Genomic DNA, 23,277 nt, shown 5'->3' with positions numbered 1-23,277 from the left:
TGCTTGAACCCTGGAGGCGGAGGTTGCAGTGAGCTGAGATAACGTCACTGCACTCCAGCCTGGGCAACAGAGCGAGATTTTGTCTCAAATAAAACCAAATAAAACAAAAAACAAACAAACAAAAAAACAGAAAAGAAAAAAATAAGAGGACTTATTTTGTCCAGTCTCACCCTACTTCCATTCACTGTGTGTCAACAACATCAACAATGAAATGTTGTGAGGACAGCTTTCGGCCCTTTTATTTTTAAATCCCAAACATTTCCAAACCCTGGGGGTATATAAAATAAAGAATTCCTTAGACAGAAATAGACTTTGATAAAGAATCCTTTTTGCGTTTGTGTAACAGCAGTGAGTTTTTCAGTAGGCTCCGTTTCCAACAAAAGTTGTCAATATGCCCTGAAAATATTTCTACTTTTATGGTGGTCTAATACCTTGGCTTTGGAACTGTTGCTATATGGGAGAAACAACAGACCATACTCTTTCAAACAGGTCACACGAATGACAAAGCTCCTTCCCAGGTCACCCAGGTGCCTGGCAAACTCCGGGGGGCCCACATGACCATGTCATTGCTAGGTGGTTTTCTTATCACATGGCTTCCAGACCACCATGCAGGTTACAAAGCCTACACCGTTCACTGCGGTGAGGACTGGGCCCAGCAAATGTCCCATGACCAGAGTGCTGGCAAGGTTGGGCAGGTTTAACATTCAGCCATACTCTGCAGCTTTCCCATGTTACAGTTTTTACATTTAAAACCCAAGCTCTGTATGCTCACATTCTTAGCAGCATTGTTCACAATGGCCAAGATGTGAAAGCAAGTGTCCATCATGGACGAACACAATGTGGTGTGTACGTATGACGGAATATTACTCAGCCTCAAACAGGAAGAAAATGTTGACACACATTACAACTGGAAGAACCTTGAGGACATAATATTAAATGCAACAAGCCAGTCATAAAAAGACAAACAGTGTTATGACTTCATTTATATGAGGTTTCTAGAGCCGACAAATTCATAGAGACAGAACCTAGATGCTGGTTGCCAGGGGCTGAGGGGAGGGGGGATGGGAATTAGTGTTTATGGGTAACATAGTTTGTTTTGTAAGATGAAAAAGTTCTGGAGGTTGATTGCCCAACGACATGAACCTACATGGTACTATTGAACTGTATACTTAAAATGGTTAAGATGGCAAATGTTGTATGTATTTTACAATTAAAATGAAAAAAAAAAAACCAACAAAATCCTGAAGCTTTTCTCCCACCATCGAGATCCTTCTCTAAGTTGCAGCAAATGGAGCCAGAATATGGCCGAGACATATTTCTGCTTCCTAAAAGCATTGCATGGTGGATTCCTTCCACGAGGTTTCAGGAACTCTAGTCCTACAGATTTAACGAAAGGTTAAGCATATGGGCTAATTGTGCCTCCATCCATCCGTCCGTCCGTCCGTCCATCCATCCAACAAGCCAGTGTTCCAGATGTTAGAGATACATTGGTAACATATACATCCTTGCCTCAAGGAGCTTCCAGTCTTGTGGGAGAATCAGAGGGATGGCCCTCTAGAGTAATGTGAGACCACACACAGCACGGGTGCTCAAATAGGCCGAGTGGGGGAAAACTCCCAAGAGGAGGCAGCATTTAAGCCAGGATTACCAGAAAACATGGCAAGTATGAGAAACCAAAAGCAAACAAAGACAGCGATAGAGCAGGAAGGGGGTGAGAGACGAGTCTGAGGAGGCAAGCTGGGGCAAGAGCAGGGGCACGGACATCATCCAAGGGGGAGGAGGGATCTATCTCCATCATTGAAATACAGAAAAGAACTCAAAGGAGGGAAACAAACAAAAATATGATTAGAATGACAAGGTGAAGGTTCAAAGCAGTTGAGGAGTAATCGCTATTCTTCGTACAGCCAACAGGTTGTGGAAAACTTTATGAGCAGGCCACTGCGCTAGTTGAACTGAGCAAAAACGTAGGATGCACACTCAGGGGAGTATGGTCTGCAAGATCATCTCGGTGTGACTTCTGACGCCATTCTGGATGAATTCCCAGGAGGAAGAGAAAACGGAGGCTGAGGTTATGGGTGGAGGAAGAAGGGCTAGCAAAGCAATCACTGCATAATTGACCTTGAGAGGCTCAGTGATTCTCACACTGTGCCTGAGTCCCAGGACTCCACAAAGCCATGTTGGAACCAACATGGAGGTGGGTGGGGAAATAGCTGGACCGGAAACCATGTCTGATTCCCAGTTCTGTGTTCCTTTGACCTGCACACTAGAAGGATCAGCTAAGAAAGGAGCTGACTCTCACTTTAGAATCAAGGAGGGGAAGAAATCTTAAGATGGAAGGAGGTAATTTAGATTTGCAAACCACAAAGATCCAACACCTTTACTTCACAATCTACATAAAAGTTGAAATGAAGTTGTGCCCATAGCTCTGTGTGTGTGTGTGTGTATATGCGCATGTGTATGTGTGTATGTATGAGTGTGTGTATTGTATGTGTGAGTGTGAGTGTATGACGTACGTATGGTCCCATGCATGTGTTCACAATACATTTTCACATCAATTGTCTGTTGGAAGCTGCCTCAAATCCTATCGTGGAAAGAGGCAGAGCTGCAGTACGACTCGACACAGGCAATATCTACACATCAAGGTTGCCGAGGTGACATTCATAGTAATGGCTTGAAGGGCCAGGTGTCCCTGTGAAAGCAATCCATGCGGAAAGTTGGACTCTGGCTGTTCCCAGGGAACTGAAGAACATTCACAGACTCAAGGATGTGAGTGTAAGCTCTGTTCAATGGGGATTATTTCTTTAGTCCCAAGAACAGCCAACCAACTGAGGATTCTTCCTGCTTCCCCCGAGCTGACTCCTGCCAGTCTTAGAAACTTGCAGAAATACCCGTTGCGGTTCGTATTGTTTACGAAACCGTTCCCATTTGCCTAAAACAGACAGCTCAGGCTAGAACAGCCATGTTGGTTTGTTGTCATAGAGTTCCAGATCTTTGTTCTTTAATAGCTGTATAATCTCCTCATATACCTCTAAATGGATTGTTTTTTGGATTCCAGTGATGTTTTTAGATTTTGCAGCATTTGTAATAGTGCCGTGTGAGTGATTACTTGTGTGTGTGTGTGTTCTCCCCCTACCCTATGTCAGCTTAGGGAGTCCATGTTGTACGACGTGGTGAGTATTGTTAGCTCAATCACACCACAATCTGTAGAGCAGAGCCAGGATTGCCAAAGTTGAGGGTTGGAGTCCAGGCAGTTCAGGAGCAAAGATGCTGAAGGAGTCACATGATCGGAAGCTTCATTGTGGCGGCACTCAAGTCACTGTGACCGGTGCGTACTAAGCAATACCTATGTGCCACTCACATGACAACCCCTGGGCAGACTGTGGGGAACACAGCTCTCCTCCTCAACGATGTACACTAGATGGGGCAGAAAAGGACATTCTCACCAGAGGCAATGACACACACTAGATGGGGCCTGGGAACCAGGGCGGGCCATGAAGGCACAACTGTATGATGGACACGGTGTACCCTCATGATGGACAAGGCACATCCTCACCACAGACACGCCACACCCATGCCACAGACACGGCACTCCCATATGAGGGACACGCCACACTCATGCCACAGACACAGTGCTCCCTTATGATGGACACGGCACACCTGCACCACAGACACGCCACACCCATGCCACAGACACGGCACTCCCTTATGATGGACATGGCACACCTGCACCACAGACACGCCACACCCATTCCACAGACCGGCACTCCCATATGAGGGACACGGCACACCCACACCACAGACATGCCACACTCATGCCACAGACACAGTGCTCCCTTATGATGGACACGGCACACCTGCACCACAGACACACCACACCCATGCCACAGACACGGCACTCCCTTATGATGGACACGGCACACCCACACCACAGACATGCCACACTCATGCCACAGACACAGTGCTCCCTTATGATGGACACGGCACACCCGCACCACAGACATGCCACACTCATGCCACAGACACAGTGCTCCCTTATGATGGACACGGCACACCCGCACCACAGACATGCCACACTCATGCCACAGACACAGTGCTCCCTTATGATGGACACGGCACACCTGCACCACAGACATGCCACACTCATGCCACAGACACAGTGCTCCCTTATGATGGACACGGCACACCCGCACCACAGACACGCCACACCCATGCCACAGACACGGCACACCCACACCACAGACACGCCACACTCATGCCACAGACACAGTGCTCCCTTATGATGGACACGGCACACACGCACCACAGACACGCCACACCCATGCCACAGACACGGCACACCCACACCACAGACACGCCACACTCATGCCACAGACACAGTGCTCCCTTATGATGGACACGGCACACCCACACCACAGACACGCCACACCCATGCCACAGACCGGCACTCCCATATGAGGGACACGGCATACCCACACCACAGACATGCCACACTCATGCCACAGACACAGTGCTCCCTTATGATGGACACGGCACACCTGCACCACAGACACGCCACACCCATGCCACAGACACAGTGCTCCCTTATGATGGACACGGCACACCCGCACCACAGACACGCCACACCCATGCCACAGACACGGCACACCCACACCACAGACACGCCACACTCATGCCACAGACACAGTGCTCCCTTATGATGGACATGGCACACCTGCACCACAGACACGCCACACCCATTCCACAGACCGGCACTCCCATATGAGGGACACGGCACACCCACACCACAGACATGCCACACTCATGCCACAGACACAGTGCTCCCTTATGATGGACACGGCACACCTGCACCACAGACACGCCACACCCATGCCACAGACACAGTGCTCCCTTATGATGGACACGGCACACCCGCACCACAGACATGCCACACTCATGCCACAGACACAGTGCTCCCTTATGATGGACACGGCACACCCGCACCACAGACATGCCACACTCATGCCACAGACACAGTGCTCCCTTATGATGGACACGGCACACCCGCACCACAGACATGCCACACTCATGCCACAGACACAGTGCTCCCTTATGATGGACACGGCACACCCGCACCACAGACACGCCACACCCATGCCACAGACACGGCACACCCACACCACAGACACGCCACACTCATGCCACAGACACAGTGCTCCCTTATGATGGACACGGCACACCCACACCACAGACACGCCACACTCATGCCACGGACACAGTGCTCCCTTATGATGGACACGGCACACCTGCACCACAGACACGCCACACTCATGCCACAGACACGGCGCTTCCTTATGATGGACACTGCACACCTGCACCAGACACACCACACCCATTCCACAGACATAGCACTTCCTTATGATGAACGTGGCACACCCTCACCACAGACATGCCACACCCATGCCACAGACCGGCACTCTCTTATGATGGATACAGCACACCTGCACCACAGACACGGCACACCCGCACCACAGACACGGGCCTCCCTTATGATGGACACGGCACACTGCGCCACAGACACGCCACACTCTTATGGTAGACACGGCACACCCGCACCAGAGAGACAGCACATGAAAGGCCAAAGGACAGCTCCAGGCACCTTGGCTTACGACCAAGAAAGCAAGATGAAATCATTTTTGATCTTAAGATGAATCACGCCTTCTGCAGCAGCGTGCCATAGACTTGACATGTCTGACTACGCTCTTCTCAGTAAGAAAGGGAGGTCTGTCTTTTTGGTCATCGCAGCCTCACATCTGAAAATCTGGCCTTCACATTTGTCAATCCAGTAGCCTGTACAGGAGTTATTCTGACTGTCTCAATGTTCTGGGGAAATCAGTGAAAAGTTTCTCTGAGTGTAAATGAATATTCACCACCTTAAGAAGTTCGAGGTCCACCCTAGCAGACATGTGAAGGTGGGTGAAGAGACGGATCACAGATTCTTAGTGAATCCTCGATCCAGGTAAAATATTGCAGTCCTGTGTGAGGAATTCGTGTATTTACAAAGGCAATTATGGGCACTGAGCACAGCCACGAGCTGCTATTCTACATAGCATACGTATCTTTTTTTTTTTTTTCCTTGAATGATTTCTTTAGACGAAAATACCCACTTAGGAATCATCACAGATCTTTTTGTTATCTTTACATCAGTAAAAAAGTGGGTCTTCCGTCTCATTTTGAAACTAGAAACTTTCTGAAATCTGCCTTCTGATGATAATTTTAGAGAGTCCAGGTTTGGCTGCCCTGGCTTTGAAAAAACAAAACCAAATCTCGACGACACACAGAATCAAAGGGTTTGTGTGTTGCAGGGGAGTCCAAGCCACTCAGTTAGAAATTAACCTGCCCAGTAATGAAAAGAAGGAAAGCTCTTTAACAATTTTAAAGGAGGAAAACTTAAGAAGGAAAATTCCAGTATTGCAGGTCAGGAAGAAATGACAGAGCTACAGCTGTTTTAGTCTGGGCACATGCAGAATGGAAAGGAATCTAAGAATGAGATTTTTTTTTTTCTGAGATGGAGTCTCACTCTGTTGCTGAGGCTGGAGTGCAGTGGCACCACGTCGGCTCACTGCAAACTCCATCTCCTGGGTTCAAGGAATTCTCCTGCCTTGGCCTCCCAAGTAGCTGGGATTACAGGCACCCACCACCACACCTGGTTAGCTTTTATATTTTTCGTGGAGACGGGGTTTCACCATATTGGCCAGGCTGGTCTCGAACTCCTGACCTCAGGTGATCCAACCACCTCAGTCTCCCGAAGTGCTGGGATTACAGGTGTGATCCACCGCGCCTGGCCAGAAGGAGGTTTTTTAGAAGTCTGAGCAGTTCATGCACGTCAGCCAGGTATGGCCCGGAAGGGAGGAGTTTCACAGTTGCCAAACGACCTCCCGAGGAAGCCCAGAGAGCCACGATCGGAACCCAGGTGAGCTTTCCTGGACAGGGGCACCGTGAAGTCCTTGGCTTGACCGTGAGGCCACCGAGCTCATCCTTCCAGGTCCACTTAGGAATCCCACTGCACACATTTTTGTCAGCAGGAATTGCAGCCATGCACTCGATGGCCGTGCTCGCGACACGGAAGATGAATAGGTGGCCACGCTGAACTGTGAAGCCCTGAGGTCCAAGTTCTTTCTCATTATGCCTCCATTTTTCTATCAAGGTGCTCCCTAAGGCTCACATTTAAGTCCACAGAAAGGGACTCTCAGGGTCTCAGAACAGGCTGCCCTCGATCCCCCTCAACTGTGATCCAGCGAAGTGTCTGAAACCCTGAGACACTCATATATATTTTCCCCCAACAAAGTTAAGCAGTCAGGGCTTCTTAAAGGTCTTGGAGACATACAATTTTTCAAAGACACAAACATGTAGACCACGGAGCAGCAGCAGCAGCCAGCGTGCTTGCTTTGACCGTGTCAGTCTTATTTACACGTTTGGGGTTATCTCTGCGAAATGCCAAGTGGAGGTAAAGGAGCTGGTAGGGAGGTCAGTCCCGGAGTAAGTGTGACCAGGTCCCAGCTTGCCTGGGACTTCCCTGATTTCAGCTATGGCAGTCCGGCACCCTGGGAACCCCTCAGTCCTGCAGAAAACCAGGGCGATTGGTCACCCCATTAAGGCAGTTTAATTCATTATTTGGTTGAGCTTTCTATGTGTTATCTAAACTGGGTTATAGGTTTCATTTAATAATAGCATCTTGAGAAAGAAAGATGAAATAACAGCATCTTGAGAAAGAAAGACGAAATAACTGAAGGCTTTTTTTTTTTTTTTTTTGAGCCCCAGTTTTAGTCTTACCCCCAGTAGCTTCAACTTCAGGACAGCGTTTTCCTTAGAAATCCAACTAACTCCATTAGCTTTTGTTTGCTAAGAGCTTTTGCTGAAAGTTTTAGAGCTTGCACTCGTCAGAGTATGAAGTGACTCTTTCTCATTATGCTTCCATTTTTCTCTCGAGGTGCTCCCCAAGGCTCACATTTAAGTCCACAGACATTATTAAGTTTGAAGACAACGTCATCAAAACTTCCTACCCAGTGAAAGAACTCATTCTCCACGTTTCCAAAACGGACACCTTCCAGCCAGTTCCCAATGTCTACTTTCAAACGTACCCACTAGAACAGATGTAACCTGAGCGTCTGCAGCGGGGCACCTCTGTGTGACCCGAAAGCTACGCAGACGCTCCTGGACAGGCTGGGCAGCCCCCGCCTACTGTCAACCAGTGGCTGAACATACTCTGCCAGGGAAGCAATGATGTGGACGCTGTAGGTTCATTCACCTCTCCCCACTCTGGCACTGTCCTTGTTATCCTGCCCTACCACTGGCCTTTAGGAATAACCACAGCCAGGTGCAGTGGCTCACGCCTGTAATCGCAGCACTTTGGGAGGCTCAGGTGGGTGGATCACTTGAGGTCAGGAGTTTGAGACCAGCTTGGCAGCTTGGGCAACATGGTGAAACCTCATCTCTACTAAAACAAAAAATTAGCCAGGTGTGGTGGTGCACGCCTGTAATCCCAGCTACTTGGGAGGCTGAGGCAGGAGAATCACTTGAACTCGGAGGTTGCAGTGAGCTGAGATTGTGCCACAGCACTCCAGCCTGGGGGACGGAGCAAGACTCTTAAAAAAATAAAATAAAATAAAATAAAATAACTATAGTGGAAATCTACCATCACGTCCTCCTGTGCCCATACCTCCTTCTCTCAACCTACAAAGCACAGAAGTGCAGGGACCTCATCATCCGGGGCAGCCAGTGCTAACATCTCCTAACCCTTTGGAGAAGAGTTGAAGGAGGCTGGGAGATGTGGCTGTGGGTGATGGCTGAGGTCAAGACTTCATAGAATCTAAGCTGAGGAGATCCGGGGCCTGGAGGTACCACTGGCATAAACTTTCAGGGAGCTTTCTTAGTCTCAGTTGGCTCAATGTTTTGCTTATTTTCTCCTCTGATTTCCAGGGAAATTATCACATCCTACGACCTGACTACTCCATAAGCAATTCTGTTCCACTGCTTAGAAACAGAGGTTCTCTCCTAAGAAAAAGCTTTAAGATTTTCAACAACAGGAAACAGACCTGGGGAAAAAGATTTCCCTCCACATCTTCCATCTGTGGTGTAGGAAGGGTATGTAGATTTAGCTTATGTCCTAAGTAAAGGGCAGAGTGAGGCTGGGCTGTGTGTCAAAGGAACTAGGGAGTGCTGGTCTCCTAACAGTCTTTGTAAGGACTGAGCTTGGGGCTCAGGGCAAAAAAACCCCCCAAAAACCCCAAAAAACAAACAAACCGAGAAAGACACTTCTGGGGGATGACAAGAACGGAAGGAGAAATCTGAAGCAATTCAATGGGAAGGAAAGTGACATCCCAGGGCCACCACCCAGCTGAAGTCCCTTGTCATGATCTTCTGCACGTAGAAAGCTGCCCCCGTTCTGAGGGAGACACGCAGTCCCCGGGGATCAGTATTTGTGAGGTTCCCAGGCAACCGACCCATTCCAGGTACATTTTCAGCCTCACACCAGCCCCACAGTGTCCTGCAATGCCAGGTGCCCCCAGTTTCATGACTGGCTGCTTTGTTCTGAAGCCAGAGTTCCAAAGAACAGGTCATCCTGCTGGGATTCCACAAGCTCAGCACATAGCACGGCCACACACCGACTGGCCAAGAACTGAGTCTATTTTAGAACACACCGATGTGTGGAAAACATCTGTCTGGGACTGATACTTGAAGTTCGTGTCCAAAGGTGATCGATCTTTCACACAAACATGTCCGTGGACACTTGTGCAATAAGCAAATGGTGTTCAGATACCTCAGGAATCGAACTCACCTCTTCAGGGAGATCTTTTTCTAAGGGCATCTAACAGAGACATTGAAAAACCCTCACCCAGAGATTTTAGCAAGGTTAGGAAATGGTCAGTCTCCTGCTTCCACAGTGTGCAAAGGAACTGAAAGCCAGAGCTCCCCACTGCTGGGGCATCTTTCCCAAGTAAAGGTATGAGGATGCTGGCACTGCCGGGAGCCTGCAGGAGCGGAGGCGGCCACAGGGAAGGCTGGGGTAGCGGGCAGCCGCTCCACCCGACAGCGACAAACTGCCTCTATCAACTTTTTTTTTTTTTTTTTTTTTTTTAAAGACAGGGTCTTGTTCTGTTGCCCAAGCTGGAGTCACTGTGCAGCCCTGACCTCCTGGCTCAAGCGATCCTCCTGACTTAGCCTCCTGAGTAGCTGGGACCACAGGTGTGCTCTACCACGCCTGGCTCATTTTTTTATTTGTTGTAGAGATGCGGTCTCTCCATGTTGCCCAGGCTGGTCTATCAACTCGGCCCTTGCATGCCTGTCTTGTCTAGGGAGGACTGGTTGGGGAGCTTGCTGGGGAACTCAATTTGGCTGACTAATGCAGCAGCCGTGTGGAGCAGCCCTAGGAGGGGAGACGAGCCTTCTAGACCCTCCTATCCCACATGGGCAGTCCTCTGACATCGGCCACTATGCCTGAGCATCCCTGTGTCACAGAGGGAGAAGGACAAGGCTGGTAAAGGCCCTCGATTCCACCTTCTGGGTTTGATCCTAAAGAAAAAATAATCCTGAGATCCTCTTGAACTACCGCCTGCCCCACCCCTGCCCATAACCACATTGGCCTATAGAATTTAAACTTGACTCAGTTGTTTACTCCTGCTCCAACGTTCGTTGTGTGCCAGACCCTCTCCCCAGATCCCTGAATTTAACATGATAAGCAAATGGAAGGAGGCTGCTGGTGGCACCAGGGTCCAGCCTCACGGGGACTGTGAGCAGCATACACGTGGACAGAAAATAAATGTCTGTGCCGGAAGGAAGAGCGCCTCGCCGCCACAGGCAAGCGTTGGTGTTGATGGGCTGCTGCACGGCCCTACCTCATCTCTGTCTGAATCTGCCATATTTAATACAACTGCAGGCCTGGCGCTCTCAAGTCCCCACCCCATAATAGAAGTACCAGCTGGTTAGAATCCCGTCTCCCCAAAAGCATGCTAGTTTCCTTTTAGTCCACTAATTACCTGGGCTTCTTAAGTTAGTGGTATACACCAGGAGCTGGTACAGCAACCTCACTATTGATACTCGCTTACATCTTTGTAGAAAACTCTAAAAATATCTGATGGTTTGGCCGGGATTTTTTCCTGGGCTCTGTGGAAAAGAACGGGCTGTGGGCTGTGCTATACGAGAACAATGCAGGCCCCCGTTCCAGGGGCTCCTGCTCTGGGGGCTCCTGTGGAACCTGGGCCCCATCTGCCTTTCAGAGAAAAGGTGGATGAGGACCGTGTTCTCAGAAACCAGACAACATTTTCCTCTGGTGTAAGACAGACGCTTATTCTGGTCCACTGACAGGTTAACATCTACTTTTAATGACTTGATACAGCTCTACAGAGGCTGGCATGGGCCTGAATCCCAGAGGAGAGAAAAGGAAGCAGGTTCCCATGTTCAGACAATAGGGTGTTAGCAGGGAGGGGCCCCACTGCACGCTGTGGTCAGTAATAGAGTCAGGACCAACAAGAATGACTCTGAAACCCAAACGCCACCAATCTTGGCAGCTTTCCCAGCACTTCACCACTCATGCCACCACTGCATGTGGCCAATGACTCTCATGGTCCTTCTGCCGTAATACATCCTGGAGATAACCAAGGATGTGGGTGTCACAGTGTGGTCCGTGTTTAACTGAGATCACCTGGTTCTACGATCTTTTGAAATTTTCCAGACTGAGATAATGGGGTCACTCTCACGGTGTAGAATTTTGGGACTCGAACTAGCAACACATTTGCACACTCTCAAGTTTCTTATTAAGGAAAATCTGGATTCGGCTCATGAGTGTCCCGTTGAACGCCTCTTCCCATTGTGAACCAAGACCACCGGACTAACCCAGCTGGTGTGGGTCAGCACTTCCCCTAACAACTCACAACAGAACAGACTCGGATGCACCTGTCAGAGAATACACCTGGAAGTCACTACCTCTCCACAATTTTATCCAATGCTTGGCTGTGAAAATGAAACCAATGGAGGATTACATGGAAAGTCATGCAATCTCACCAGGCTCTAGTGATTCAAATCCATTCCTGGATTAAGCCCCTCCCCTAGGGAACTATGTAACTGCATCAAAAATTTCAGTTCCAAGGAGACTAGCATTAACAGGATTGCATTTGAAAATGACATTGCCTCGCCGGGCGCAGTGGCTTAAGCTGGTAATCCCAGCACTTTGGGAGGCCAAGGCAGGTGGATCACTAGGTCAGGAGATCGAGACCATCCTGGCTAACAAAGTGAAACCTCGTCTCTACTAAAAATACAAAAAATTAGCTGGGTGTGCCGGCGGGCGCCTGTAGTCCCAGCTACTCTATAGCCTGAGGCAGGAGAAAGGCGTGAACCTGGGAGGCGGAGCTTGCAGTGAGCCGAGATCATGCCACTGCACTCCAGCCCGGGCGACAGAGCGAGACTCCGTCTCACCAAAAAAAAAAAAAAAAAAAAAAAAAAGAGAAAATGACATTGGCTTTTGCTTGCTCTACAATTATACAACAAAGCCCCACTGCGCCCCTCTTCTGTACTCCAATAATATTCATGCATACTTATGAATGAAGGCGAAAGGATGGAATTGGCAAACACTGAGGGACATGACAAGAAAATGCCTGTGGATAGGAGAATTTTTGAAGAACTGGTTGTGATTCTATACCCAAGAGGTTGGATGAAAAGCAAACAGGCTTTAGGCCTCCTGAGGGAATCTTCTGATACATATCGTTGTTACCACACCTGCCCCTTGGCAAGAGGCAGCAAACATCCCTTCCACGGAGCCTGGGCTCAGCAGTGAGCGTAGGTTGACTGGAAACGTATCATTCATCAGCTCTCCCTTTTTACTGGCCAGTGAGTCTTACCAAGAATGATATTTTGATTGCACTTCTCTAACTTACATAAAGCAACTGGTTCAATAGTTAGACCTCCGCTCTCTGACAGGGTCCATAGGAGGAGCTAAGCCAGCAACACGGCAGCCCCGCTGCTGCTGATGGAGCAACTCTGCGGAGAGAACGAGGGAAGACCCGGTGCCTTGCTGTTGTTCTGATGGATGGAAGCTGGGTGTGCAGTGGGCTGCAGAACTGGAGACCTAGATGGGGTGGTCCTGGAGAGATGCCAACCTGGTCCCAGGTGGGCCTCATGGAACAGGCATTACATCTCTCTGATTTGAAGGCCCCCTGGAGAACCAGTCTGACTATATTCCAAAACTAAACGAGTGGGTCACTGAGCACAAAGGAATTTCCTTACTACAATAAAGAATATCTATGTAAGAATCTATCCGTATCTGTATCTTGAACCCCACTGAATAGTAATGCATGGGAGGTGCTCTCAGTAACAACAGAAACCAGAGATGCCGATGGAACACCTGCTTTGCTGCGTGGTTCTGAAAGGTGCAGCTACTGCTAAACGATGAGGAGACAGGGGCAGTTCAGGCCAGCAAGCGAATTCGGCATCAAGGTTACCGTGTGCTACCTATCATATTAGGAAAAGCTCTTCTTTCTGAAGGTAAATGCTCTTGAGAGGGCCGAGAAAAGGCCAGATGAGACAAACTAATACAACCTTTCTGGGAATTTGACAACATACACCAAAACCATGAAAGCACACGTAACTCTTCAACGCAGGAAGCCGACTGCTAGGAAATTATCCTTGGCAAGGCAAACAGACAAGGGGACAGAGATAAACAGAGGAATGCTGATTAGAGTTCTTTGATAGCGAAAAAACTGAAAGTAAATTTATTTGAGAAGGTTCGTTTTTCAGATACTGTGGGATCAATGAAGGCATATCCACACAGTGAAATATTATATAATCATTAAAAATGGTGGTGTACAAATACATTCCTTGACATGAAAATATCTACTGTTAGTGAGGAAGGCAGGCTGTGGGCAGTGTATACACAGTGGCCACGTGTTTGTGGAAGGAAAAGGCATATATACATAGAAAGAGCTGGGAGTATGCACCCTAAAATGTTAAGTCAGGTTCCCTAGGTGGTATTTTAGGAATAATATTAATTTTCTTCAATATGCTTTTTCTAACTTCTCATCAATAACTGTGCCATTTTATAAAGCATTTCAAATTTTTAAAAACTGATAGCTTAGCTGGGTGTCATGGCTCATGACTGTAATCCTAGCACATTGGGAAGGCAAGGTTAGGCAGATTGCTTGAGGCCAAGAATTCAAAACTAGCCTGGGCAGCACAGGGAGACCCAATCTCTACCAAAAAATACTGCTGCTGCTGCTACTATTACCACTAGCCTGACAGTGATAGAAAGTTGTCCTTTGTATCTGTGGATTCTGAATGTGCAGAGTCAATCAATCGTGGATTAAAAATATTCAAAAGAAGGCAGCATGGTGGCTTATACCTGTAATCCCAGCATTTTGGGAGGCCAACACAGGTAGATTTCTTGAGGTCAGGAGTTCGAGACCAGCCTGGCCAACGTGGTGAAACCATGCCTCTACTAAAAGTACAAAAAAATTTAGCTGGGCATGGTGGCAGGCACCTGTAATTCCAGCTATTCGGGAGGCCGAGACAGGAGAATCGCTTGAACCCAGGAGAGAGAGGTTGCAGTGAGCCAGGATCGCACCACTGCACTCCAGCCTGTGAGACACAGTGAGACTCCTCTCAAAAAAAAAGAAAAAAAATCAAAGAAAAAAAAGTGAAAAATAACTAATACAACAGTGAAAAATTATACAAATAAAAAACAACAGTATAGCAACTATTTACAGACAATTTACATTCTATTACATATTATAAGTAATCTAGAGATGACTTAAAAGCACAGAGGAGGATGCGCTCAGGTTATACGCAGATACTATGCCATTTTATATAAGGGACTCGAGCATCATGGATTTTGGTATCCAAGACGGATCTCAGAATCCATCCCCCATAGATACTGAGGGACAATGGAATAGAAGGACTGACTTCCACCATATATTCTAATCTACACATTGCTCTACATTAAGTAACAGTTATGGAATGTATTGCTATGAAACTAGAATTAACACCCCAACTTTAAATTTTATCAAGGGTAGAATGTCTGCATTTTTTGTATCTTATCAATGGGCAGAATGTCTGCATTTCTTCCCCAAGAATAAAGTTAATTTTGTTTATAAATCTATCTTACACACCACCCGTATAACAAACTTATATATAACACCAACTTACATATAACACGAAGAGAAAAGCTTCTTCTGCCTAATGAACTGGAATGTGTTATCTGACAGTAAAAGCTGAGTCATGAATTGCATTTAACTTCTGATTTTTGTTCACAGCTTTTCAAAGCTAAATCCTGGATTCAATTGTGATTGTTTCCTACGTTCTCGATTTTCAGCTACATCACTCTTCTCTCCTTTCTCTTTTCTTCTTGCCCCTGTCTTTTTACTCTCATCTAAAATTTTACTTCATCTGTGCCTTTTATTGTAATTCTTTGTAGAATTGGAAAGCCACAGATTGACTAGCAGGGAGGGGAAGAGAGAGAAAGACATATGGTCTAGTGGAGTGTGAGGGACAGTGTTATTTATCTCGCAGTTGAGCAGGAGACCAAATACGAACTTTCACTTCAAACAGAGACAAGAGGCTGGGCTGCTGGTAGGTCCCCCTTCCCCACGGTGTTTAGTTGAGGTCTGCAGCTGTTAATTGCTCCGAGGGGGCCATACTCACATGTAAACTGGGGTGATAGGTCAGCACGCCATTGTCACACAGGGTGACATATTTCTTTTTCCACTCTTTATTCAGCGATTTGCCACTTCGCTTCAACAGCATGCCCTGCAAGGGAAAAAGAGCCAAATAGAAAGTCTGACGTAAATAAAAAAAAAAAGAAAAACCAGGTACATAGGCAACACATACATTCAAAACACGTGTGTGTGTGTGTGTGTGTGTGTGTGTGTGCAGAACTTCACTCTGGGACACTGGCGAATGCTGATAAGATGTGCCGTTAGTTCAACAAACACGACCCAAACACATGCAGGCGTGCTACACTTAGATCTTTCGGATAATTAACTGCTAAACACACAGGGAACACCTAAAGGTGTAATGTTTTAAAGAAAGAAACCTCAGGCTGGGCACACTGTAGGAATCATTTGAGCCCAGGAGTTTGAGACCAGCCTGGGCAAGACGCGAACACCCCCATCTCTAAACAAATAATAAATAAATAAATAAATAAATAAAATTAGCTGGGCATGGTGGTGTGCTTCTGTAATCCCAGTTACTTGGGGGGCTGAGGTGGGAGGATCCCTTGAGCCCAGGAGGTTGAGGTGGCAGTGAGCTATGATTGTACCACCATACTCCAGCCTGAGTGACAAAGTGAGACCTTGTGAAAGAGAGAGGGGAGAGGAGAGACAGAGAGAAAAAGAAAGAACAAACTTAAAAAACTGCATTGGCCAGGCGCGGTGGCTCAAATCTGTAATCCCAGCACTTTGGGAGGCCGAGATGGGCAGATCATGAGGTCAGGAGATCGAGACCATCCTGGCTAACACGGTGAAACCCCGTCTCTACTGAAAAATACGAAAAACTAGCTGAGCAAGGTGGCGGGCACCTGTAGTCCCAGCTACTCGGGAGGCTGAGGCAGGAGAATGGTGTAAACCTGGGAGGCGGAGCTTGCAGTGAGCCGAGACCGCGCCACTGCCCTCCAGCCTGGGCGACAGAGCGAGACTCCGTCTCAAAAAACAAAACAAAACAAAACAAACAAACAAACAAACAAACAAAAAAAACTGCATTAACTGGGCTAGGCACAGTGGCTCACGCCTGTAATTCCAGCACTTTGGGAGGCTGAGGCGGGCAGATCACCTGAGGTCAGGAGTTTGAGACCAGCCTGGCCAACCATGGCCAATACTGGTGAAACCCTGTCTCTACTAAAAATACAAAAATTAGCTGGGCGCAGTGGTGGGCACCTATAATCCCAGCTACTCGGGGAGGCTGAGGCAGGAGAATTGCTTGAACCCAGGAGGCAGGGGTTGCAGTGAGCTGAGATCCCGCCACTGCACTCCAGCCTGGGCTCTAGCAGGAGACTCCGCCAAAAAACAAACAAACAAACACACACACACAAACCATTGGGTTCGAAGCAGGATGGCACCGATTGTTTTAAGAAAATGGCAGACAAACCAGACATGGGGGGAATCGCCAGCTTTGATGGGGCCAAGCCGAAGAAAACAGAGACGCAGGAGAACACCCTGCCGACCAAAGAGACCACTGGGCAGAAGCGGAGTAAAATTTCCTAAGCGCCTGGAGGATTTCCTGCCCTCATCATCCCTGAGGCCCCAGTCGTGGTGTGGAGGAAGAGCCACCTGCAAGACGGACACGAGCCACAAGCCGCACTGTGAACCTGGGCACCCCGCGCCAATGCCACCGGCCTGTGGGTCTCTGAAGGAACCACCCCCAATCGGACTGCCAAATTCTCCGGTTGGCCCCGGGACATTATAGAAGATTATTTCTATGAATAATGAAAATAAAACACACCTGGTGGCCAAAGAAACACCAAAAAACAAAACAAAACAAACCCCACAAAAACCCCAGAAAAACCCAAACTGCATTAACTGTATTCTCACCTTAGATTTGTAAAGAAGAATTTTTTTTACAGTTTCCTTCATTTCAGATTTTTTATTAAAACCAAAATTCCACTGGCAAGTTTCAGTAACAATATTTAACAGATGAATCCCATGTAAGTGACTCTAATTCACTTTTAATGAAATCATATTAGGCCTCCTTGAAAACCACTCAGAATCTGAAACCAACACATTTTTGAAGCCATGTTTAATCCAGTTTTCTTAAACGGTTGCTGAGAATTTCTTCTTGTTTTAACACCAATTCCCAGCAAGCCTTGCTCTATCTTTACAGGTTTCCCTTTGTTAAGGAAGCCGATGGCCAACACGGAGCCTGGGCAGGCCCAGCGCCTTGAGCTGGGGTTCTCTCCTTCTCAGCCTGGGCTCCATGCCTGTCCAGCTCAGTCCCTTTCAATGACAGCGTTCACGTCGGGAGTCTCTGCCTCTGTCTTCCTCCCTTCTCATCTTACTCTGCTCCATGTTAACCAAGAAAAATAAGAGAATCTCTTTACTTCCTTTTCCGCTATCCTTTTATAAACTTATGTAACGTTAATAGGACTGAGAAAGCGTAAGACTCAGGCTAGCGAATTCACCTGGACTGAGGCAGAAGGAAAGTTTTGAGTTTTGAAATATAAGAAGACACTTTGAGAAAGCCGAGATGCCCTACGAATCGCCTTCGGAACTTTTCCCAGCCTCCACTGACTTCCTAAACTCTGCTATCTTTCAAGAATCACAACATGAGAATGAATTAACTACTATTATGGGATATAATTGAGTTCAATTTCCAATTAATTACCAGTACTGCGACAATACTGTTTTTTATTTACTAAATCGTAACCAAGTTTCGCAAACATAATGAAGTATGGGCCAGCTTGGGGCTCCAACCACCACTAGACATCGTTGCTTAAGGGAAAACATTTGAGTTTGAAACGACTTTGGAAGATGATTTCTTTGCAAGTTCTTATTCATGGAAACGTGGCAAAATGTGGCATACCTTGATTTCTTGGAATCTAAATCACTATAAACCAAATACGGAACTGAGACCCATCAACTGAACGAACCAAGTCCATAGGAAAATGCTACTAAGCTGCAAACCAAGACAGTAAGAGCTTCCTCGCATGCAGGAATTAGAGGAGAGGGGCAGTCACCACTACTGACGCAGTAATAAATAAGCAATTGCTTCAACTCATGAGAGACCCCTCTCCAGTGGGATTCCCGAGGATTTTAAAACTTAGCATAACAAAGCCTCGCTCAAGGTCCTTTTTTTTTTTTGAGACAAAGTCTCCCTCTGTTGTCCAGGCTGGAGTGCAGTGGCGCGATCTCAGCTCACTGCAACCTCCACCTCCCAGGTTCAAGTGATTCTCCTGCCTCAGTCTCCTGAATAGCTGGGATTACAGGCACGTGCCACCATGCCCGGCTAAATTTTTTTATTTTGTATTTTTAGTAGAAACAGGGTTTCACCATGTTAGCCAGGCTGATCTCGAACTCTTGACCTCAGGTGATCCACCTGCCTCAGCCTCCCAAAGTGCTGGGATTACAGGCGTGAGCCACTGCGCCCGGCCCTCAGTCAAGTTCTCCAGTGGGCTCCCATTTTTCTGTCATTCATTTCAGATGGAATTCAAACAATGACAGGTCTCTGGTGTCACCAGAAGATTACAGATGCTCCCGGCTTCATTCAAAAAGCTTCGTCCATTCCCACTCAGACAAATGCTGGCCACGGCGCACACCCCTGGGGCTCCATGCGGATGGACTTGCACCACTCTTCTGGCTGGCGTGTGGGGGGTGCTTTCGTGAGCAAATCATATCCTCAAAATTGTCCTACTGCAGTGAAGGCTACGAGGACTTATTTGTTAAGGAAAAAAGGGGAAACAGTCTAATCGGGAGGCATGTGAAGACATGATTTCATAGCTTTCTGAAGAACTAAACTAGGCTGAAGTAAAACTTTTTTTAAATAAAAAAAAAAAAAAGGCTGGAGTGCAGTGATGCCATCATAGCTTCTTGTGGCCTTGAACTCTTGGGCTCAAGTGATCCTCCCTCCTTCCTCCTGAGTAGCTTGGGATTACAGGCGTGTGCCATCCTGTTCGGCTAATTTTTTTATTTTTGTTTTTTGTAAAGATAAGGTCTCGCTGTGTTGCCCAGGTTGGAGTGCAGTACCCTGATGCAATTACAGCTCACTGCAACCTTGAACTTTCTGGCTCAAGCAATCCTCCTGCCCCAGTCTCCTCTGAGTAGCTAGGGCTACACATACATGCCACCATGTCTGTCTAATTTTTTATTTTACTTTTTGTAGAGACAGGGTCTCACCATCTTGCCCAGGCTGGTCTCAAACTCCTGGGCTCAAGCAATCCTCCCACCTTGGCTTCCCAAAGGTGCTGGGGTAACAGCAAAGTGAGCCACTGTGCCTCGCTTAGGTCTTCAGAAAGTGCTGGATGACAGGGAGTGAGCCACTGCACCTGGCCTAGGCTGACTTTCTTCTGATCCTAGGAAAACTCTTAATAAACTTAAGAGCTTATTAAATAAATAAACTTAACTTAAACTCTACGTCTTGCCAGGGAGGATAATCTTGGATTACAGGCACTATTCAAATGCTGCGTAAGTCAGCAGGACTATGGAATACCCTGGCCTCTTAGGAGTCATATTTCTGCCTTCCAGCCTCGGCCCCAGTTGGTTTATTATATGACGCCCCCAAGAATTGCTGTGGAGACGAAGAGCCACTCGGCTGCCCCGGTTGTCACGTCATGGCTGTGGTCCAGCTGGGCTGGGGCAGGTGCGCTTTTCTTTCAGGGGCTGGAGCACTACCCCACGCTCAGCCTGGCTGTGCAGTCGTGTCCCCTGACTCCCCTGCTCCCCAAAGGAACAGGTCAGGGGCAGCAAAGTTATGGAAGCCATGGCTCCCTGAAAGCCAGGACTCTGAGTTACACAGGGGAAGTGTCTTGTTAGCTAACGGAACGTGGCAGGGCCAGCCCTCCTGCCAGGACACTGGGCTGCTGGGCTGCCAAAGTCTCCCGTTCTACTGATGGGCGGTGACCTGCTCCCCACACAGAACCTCTGGGTGTTCCAGCTACTGCCCAGCCTAGCACTTCTGGTTTTGAACTTCAGCTCCCCCTTCCAAAGCACAAACACCAAGAGGCGGCTGCTCAGGATCCCTCTGGCAGGCACCTCTGTCACCTGAGTCCCTTGTAGGGAGAGAAGTGAGACTTTATGACAACTCGCATTTTATCTTCCCGCTGCACCCCACAGTTTACAGAGGGTATCCCCAATTCCCAAGACATTCTGATTCAGTCAAGGAACATAAGCAGACAGGGGCTCCGCTTCACTCCCAAATTCCCACTGAAACAAAACATGAGCTCGGAGTGAGAGCAGATGAGCAAATATTTCCCCTAACTGAGAGTGCACATGGCTCTAGAGGAAGCAGTTTCTGTTTGCTAAATCCAGGAGCAGCCTGAGAAGGCCTCCACTCTGAGTGTCTTCAAGGAAAAGAGAACAGGACAAGAAATTTTTTTTTATTTTTTTTTTAATTATACTTTAAATTCTAGGGTACAAGTGCACAACGTGCACGTTTGTTACATATGTATACATGTGCCACGTTGGTGTGCTGTACCCATTAATTCGTCATTTACATTAGGTATGTCTCCTAATGCTATCCCTCCCCACTACCCGCTCCCCACAGTAGGACCCGGTGTGTGATGCTCCCCTTCCTGTGTCCCAGTGATCTCATTGTTCAATTCCCACCTATGAGTGAGAACATGCAGTATTTGGTTTTCTGTTCTTGTGATAGTTTGCTGAGAATGATGGTTTCCAGAAATGAACAAAACCTCCAAGAAGTATGGGATTATGTGAAAAGACCAAATCTACGTCTGATTGGTGTGCCTGAAAGTGATGGGGAAATGGAACCAAGTTGGAAAACACTCTGCAGGATATCATCCAGGAGAACTTCCCCAACCTAGTAGGGCAGGCCAACATCCAAATTCAGGAAATACAGTGAACGCCACAAAGATACTCCTCGAGAAGAGCAACTCCAAGACACATAATTGTCAGATTCATCAAAGTTGAAATGAAGGAAAAAATGTTAAGGGCAGCCAGAGGACAAGAAATCTTAACCCGACTAGCAAATTCCAGGAACGGGGTGCCCAGGGCTGCTGGAAACTGGAGGTCAGACCTGCTTGGCAAGGAGGCTTACTTTAGCCCAGAACGTGACAGGGCCACATGCCGCCACCACCAGGCCCCTGGGGTTGTGCGACACAGCGACCCTGCAGGGCTGGAGGGCCCCATGTGTCCAGATATCCTGATTATCGAAGAGAAGTAGAAACATTGGACTTGTGTGTGATGGCTTCTTATTTTAAAATACTGGCCACAGGTTCACATTTTTGCACTGAACACAGGCTACACCGAACCTGCTGCAGGCCAGCTGCACATGCGCACGGTGTTTTTGACTTTTGGCCAAGAGTCACTGGGGTTGGATGGAGCCCCCCTGGCCTCCCATGGATCTAAGGATCCAGCAGTCACAGCACCCATACTCTCCATGCGGCATGGGGAGCGTGGCCTGAGGGGCAGCAGCGTGCAGAGTCCAGCAGCGTGCAGAGGCCACACTCTCGGGTTTCCGCGGGCACCGTGGGCCCTTCTCTCAAACCAGCGGGCTACCCTCAGCCCCACTTCCTGCCTGGCCCTGGAGGTGCCTGAAAGTCTGGGCCCTGCCACAGGTGACTAGGGTGGAGGAAGGAAGGGGTTATCTGATTAGCATTCAGAAAGATTCCCCTGGTGAGGAGTTGGCAAGATGGAAGCGTTTTCCGGCTCAAAGTGTGGCCCACTTTGGAGCAGCGGTTGGGTCTACTCGAGAGGGGAGGAATCACTCCGAATGTAACAAGATCCCCAGACGGTCTGAGCAAATTTGAGACACGTTGGAAACCTGTCATTTTCTCTGGAACCATAATTTCTCCAAGAGAATTTTTAAAATTTTGAGTGTATTTTAATCACTATCTAAAAAGTGATCCAAAACCACCACTGGATTCCACCACCCGAGTTGGCATCTCTGACTTCCTGGGTCACGAGCTGCGCTAAGGGGGAGAGCACTGAGGGAGACGCAACATGTAAATCACTCACTCCGAGAACAAGTCAACCCCCGGGGAAGGCACCGCATGCTGCACACAAAACGATTTCTCAGTATGAAAGCAAGAAAGAAAGAGGCTGGGGTCACCACGTGATACAGTCACGAGGCAGCTGAACCAAAGGAGCCTGCACTGCAACCGTCATCCCTAACCCCTGGCACGGAAGGCCGTCATTTTGTTTCAGCAAAACATCATCATCCTTATTATTAAATGCACAATAAATTAATGCTATTAAATTTTTAATAAATATAACTTTTATATTTATTCAAAAGCTATAAAGACAAGGAGCTGAATCTTAGTTTTCTGCTTGTACCTAACTGTATACTTGTTATCAAAACAATTAAATAAATGTTGAAGGATTCATGAGATTTTTGTTCTTTTAAAAGGCTCTGGCTGGGCACGGCAGCTCACGCCTGTAATTCCAGCAATTTGGGAGGCCGAGGTAGGTGGATCACGAGGTCAGGAGTTCGAGACCAGCCTGACCAACATAGTGAAACCCCATCTCTACTAAAAATACAAAAATTAGCCGGGCACGGTGGTGCATGCCTGTAATCCCAGCTACTTGGGAGGCTGAGGCAGAAGAATTGCTTGAACCCGGGAGGTGGAGGTTGCAGTGAGCCAAGATTGCACCA

At 47.8% G+C, this 23,277-nt stretch overlaps 1 protein-coding gene and 1 pseudogene across 4 annotated transcripts in view; one reads left to right on the top strand and one right to left on the bottom strand.

Moving 5' to 3' along the window:
* AGAP1 (ArfGAP with GTPase domain, ankyrin repeat and PH domain 1) overlaps nucleotides 1-23,277 on the bottom strand; it is a 647,080-nt gene that overhangs the window by 238,428 nt on the left and 385,375 nt on the right. For all 4 annotated transcript variants that reach the window (XM_015111237.3, NM_001261633.1, XM_077956100.1 and 1 more), the window contains 1 exon segment: nucleotides 15,664-15,768. In XM_015111237.3, the coding sequence (XP_014966723.1) occupies nucleotides 15,664-15,768 (105 nt within the window).
* LOC144333531 (thymosin beta-10 pseudogene) lies at nucleotides 17,027-17,274 on the top strand (annotated as a pseudogene).

The sequence above is a fragment of the Macaca mulatta genome, chromosome 12, assembly GCF_049350105.2.
Source record: "Macaca mulatta isolate MMU2019108-1 chromosome 12, T2T-MMU8v2.0, whole genome shotgun sequence".
Classification (NCBI taxonomy): Eukaryota; Metazoa; Chordata; class Mammalia; order Primates; family Cercopithecidae; genus Macaca; species Macaca mulatta.
Note: the sequence above shows the minus strand (reverse complement) of the source record. Positions and strands in the feature narration are given on the sequence as shown.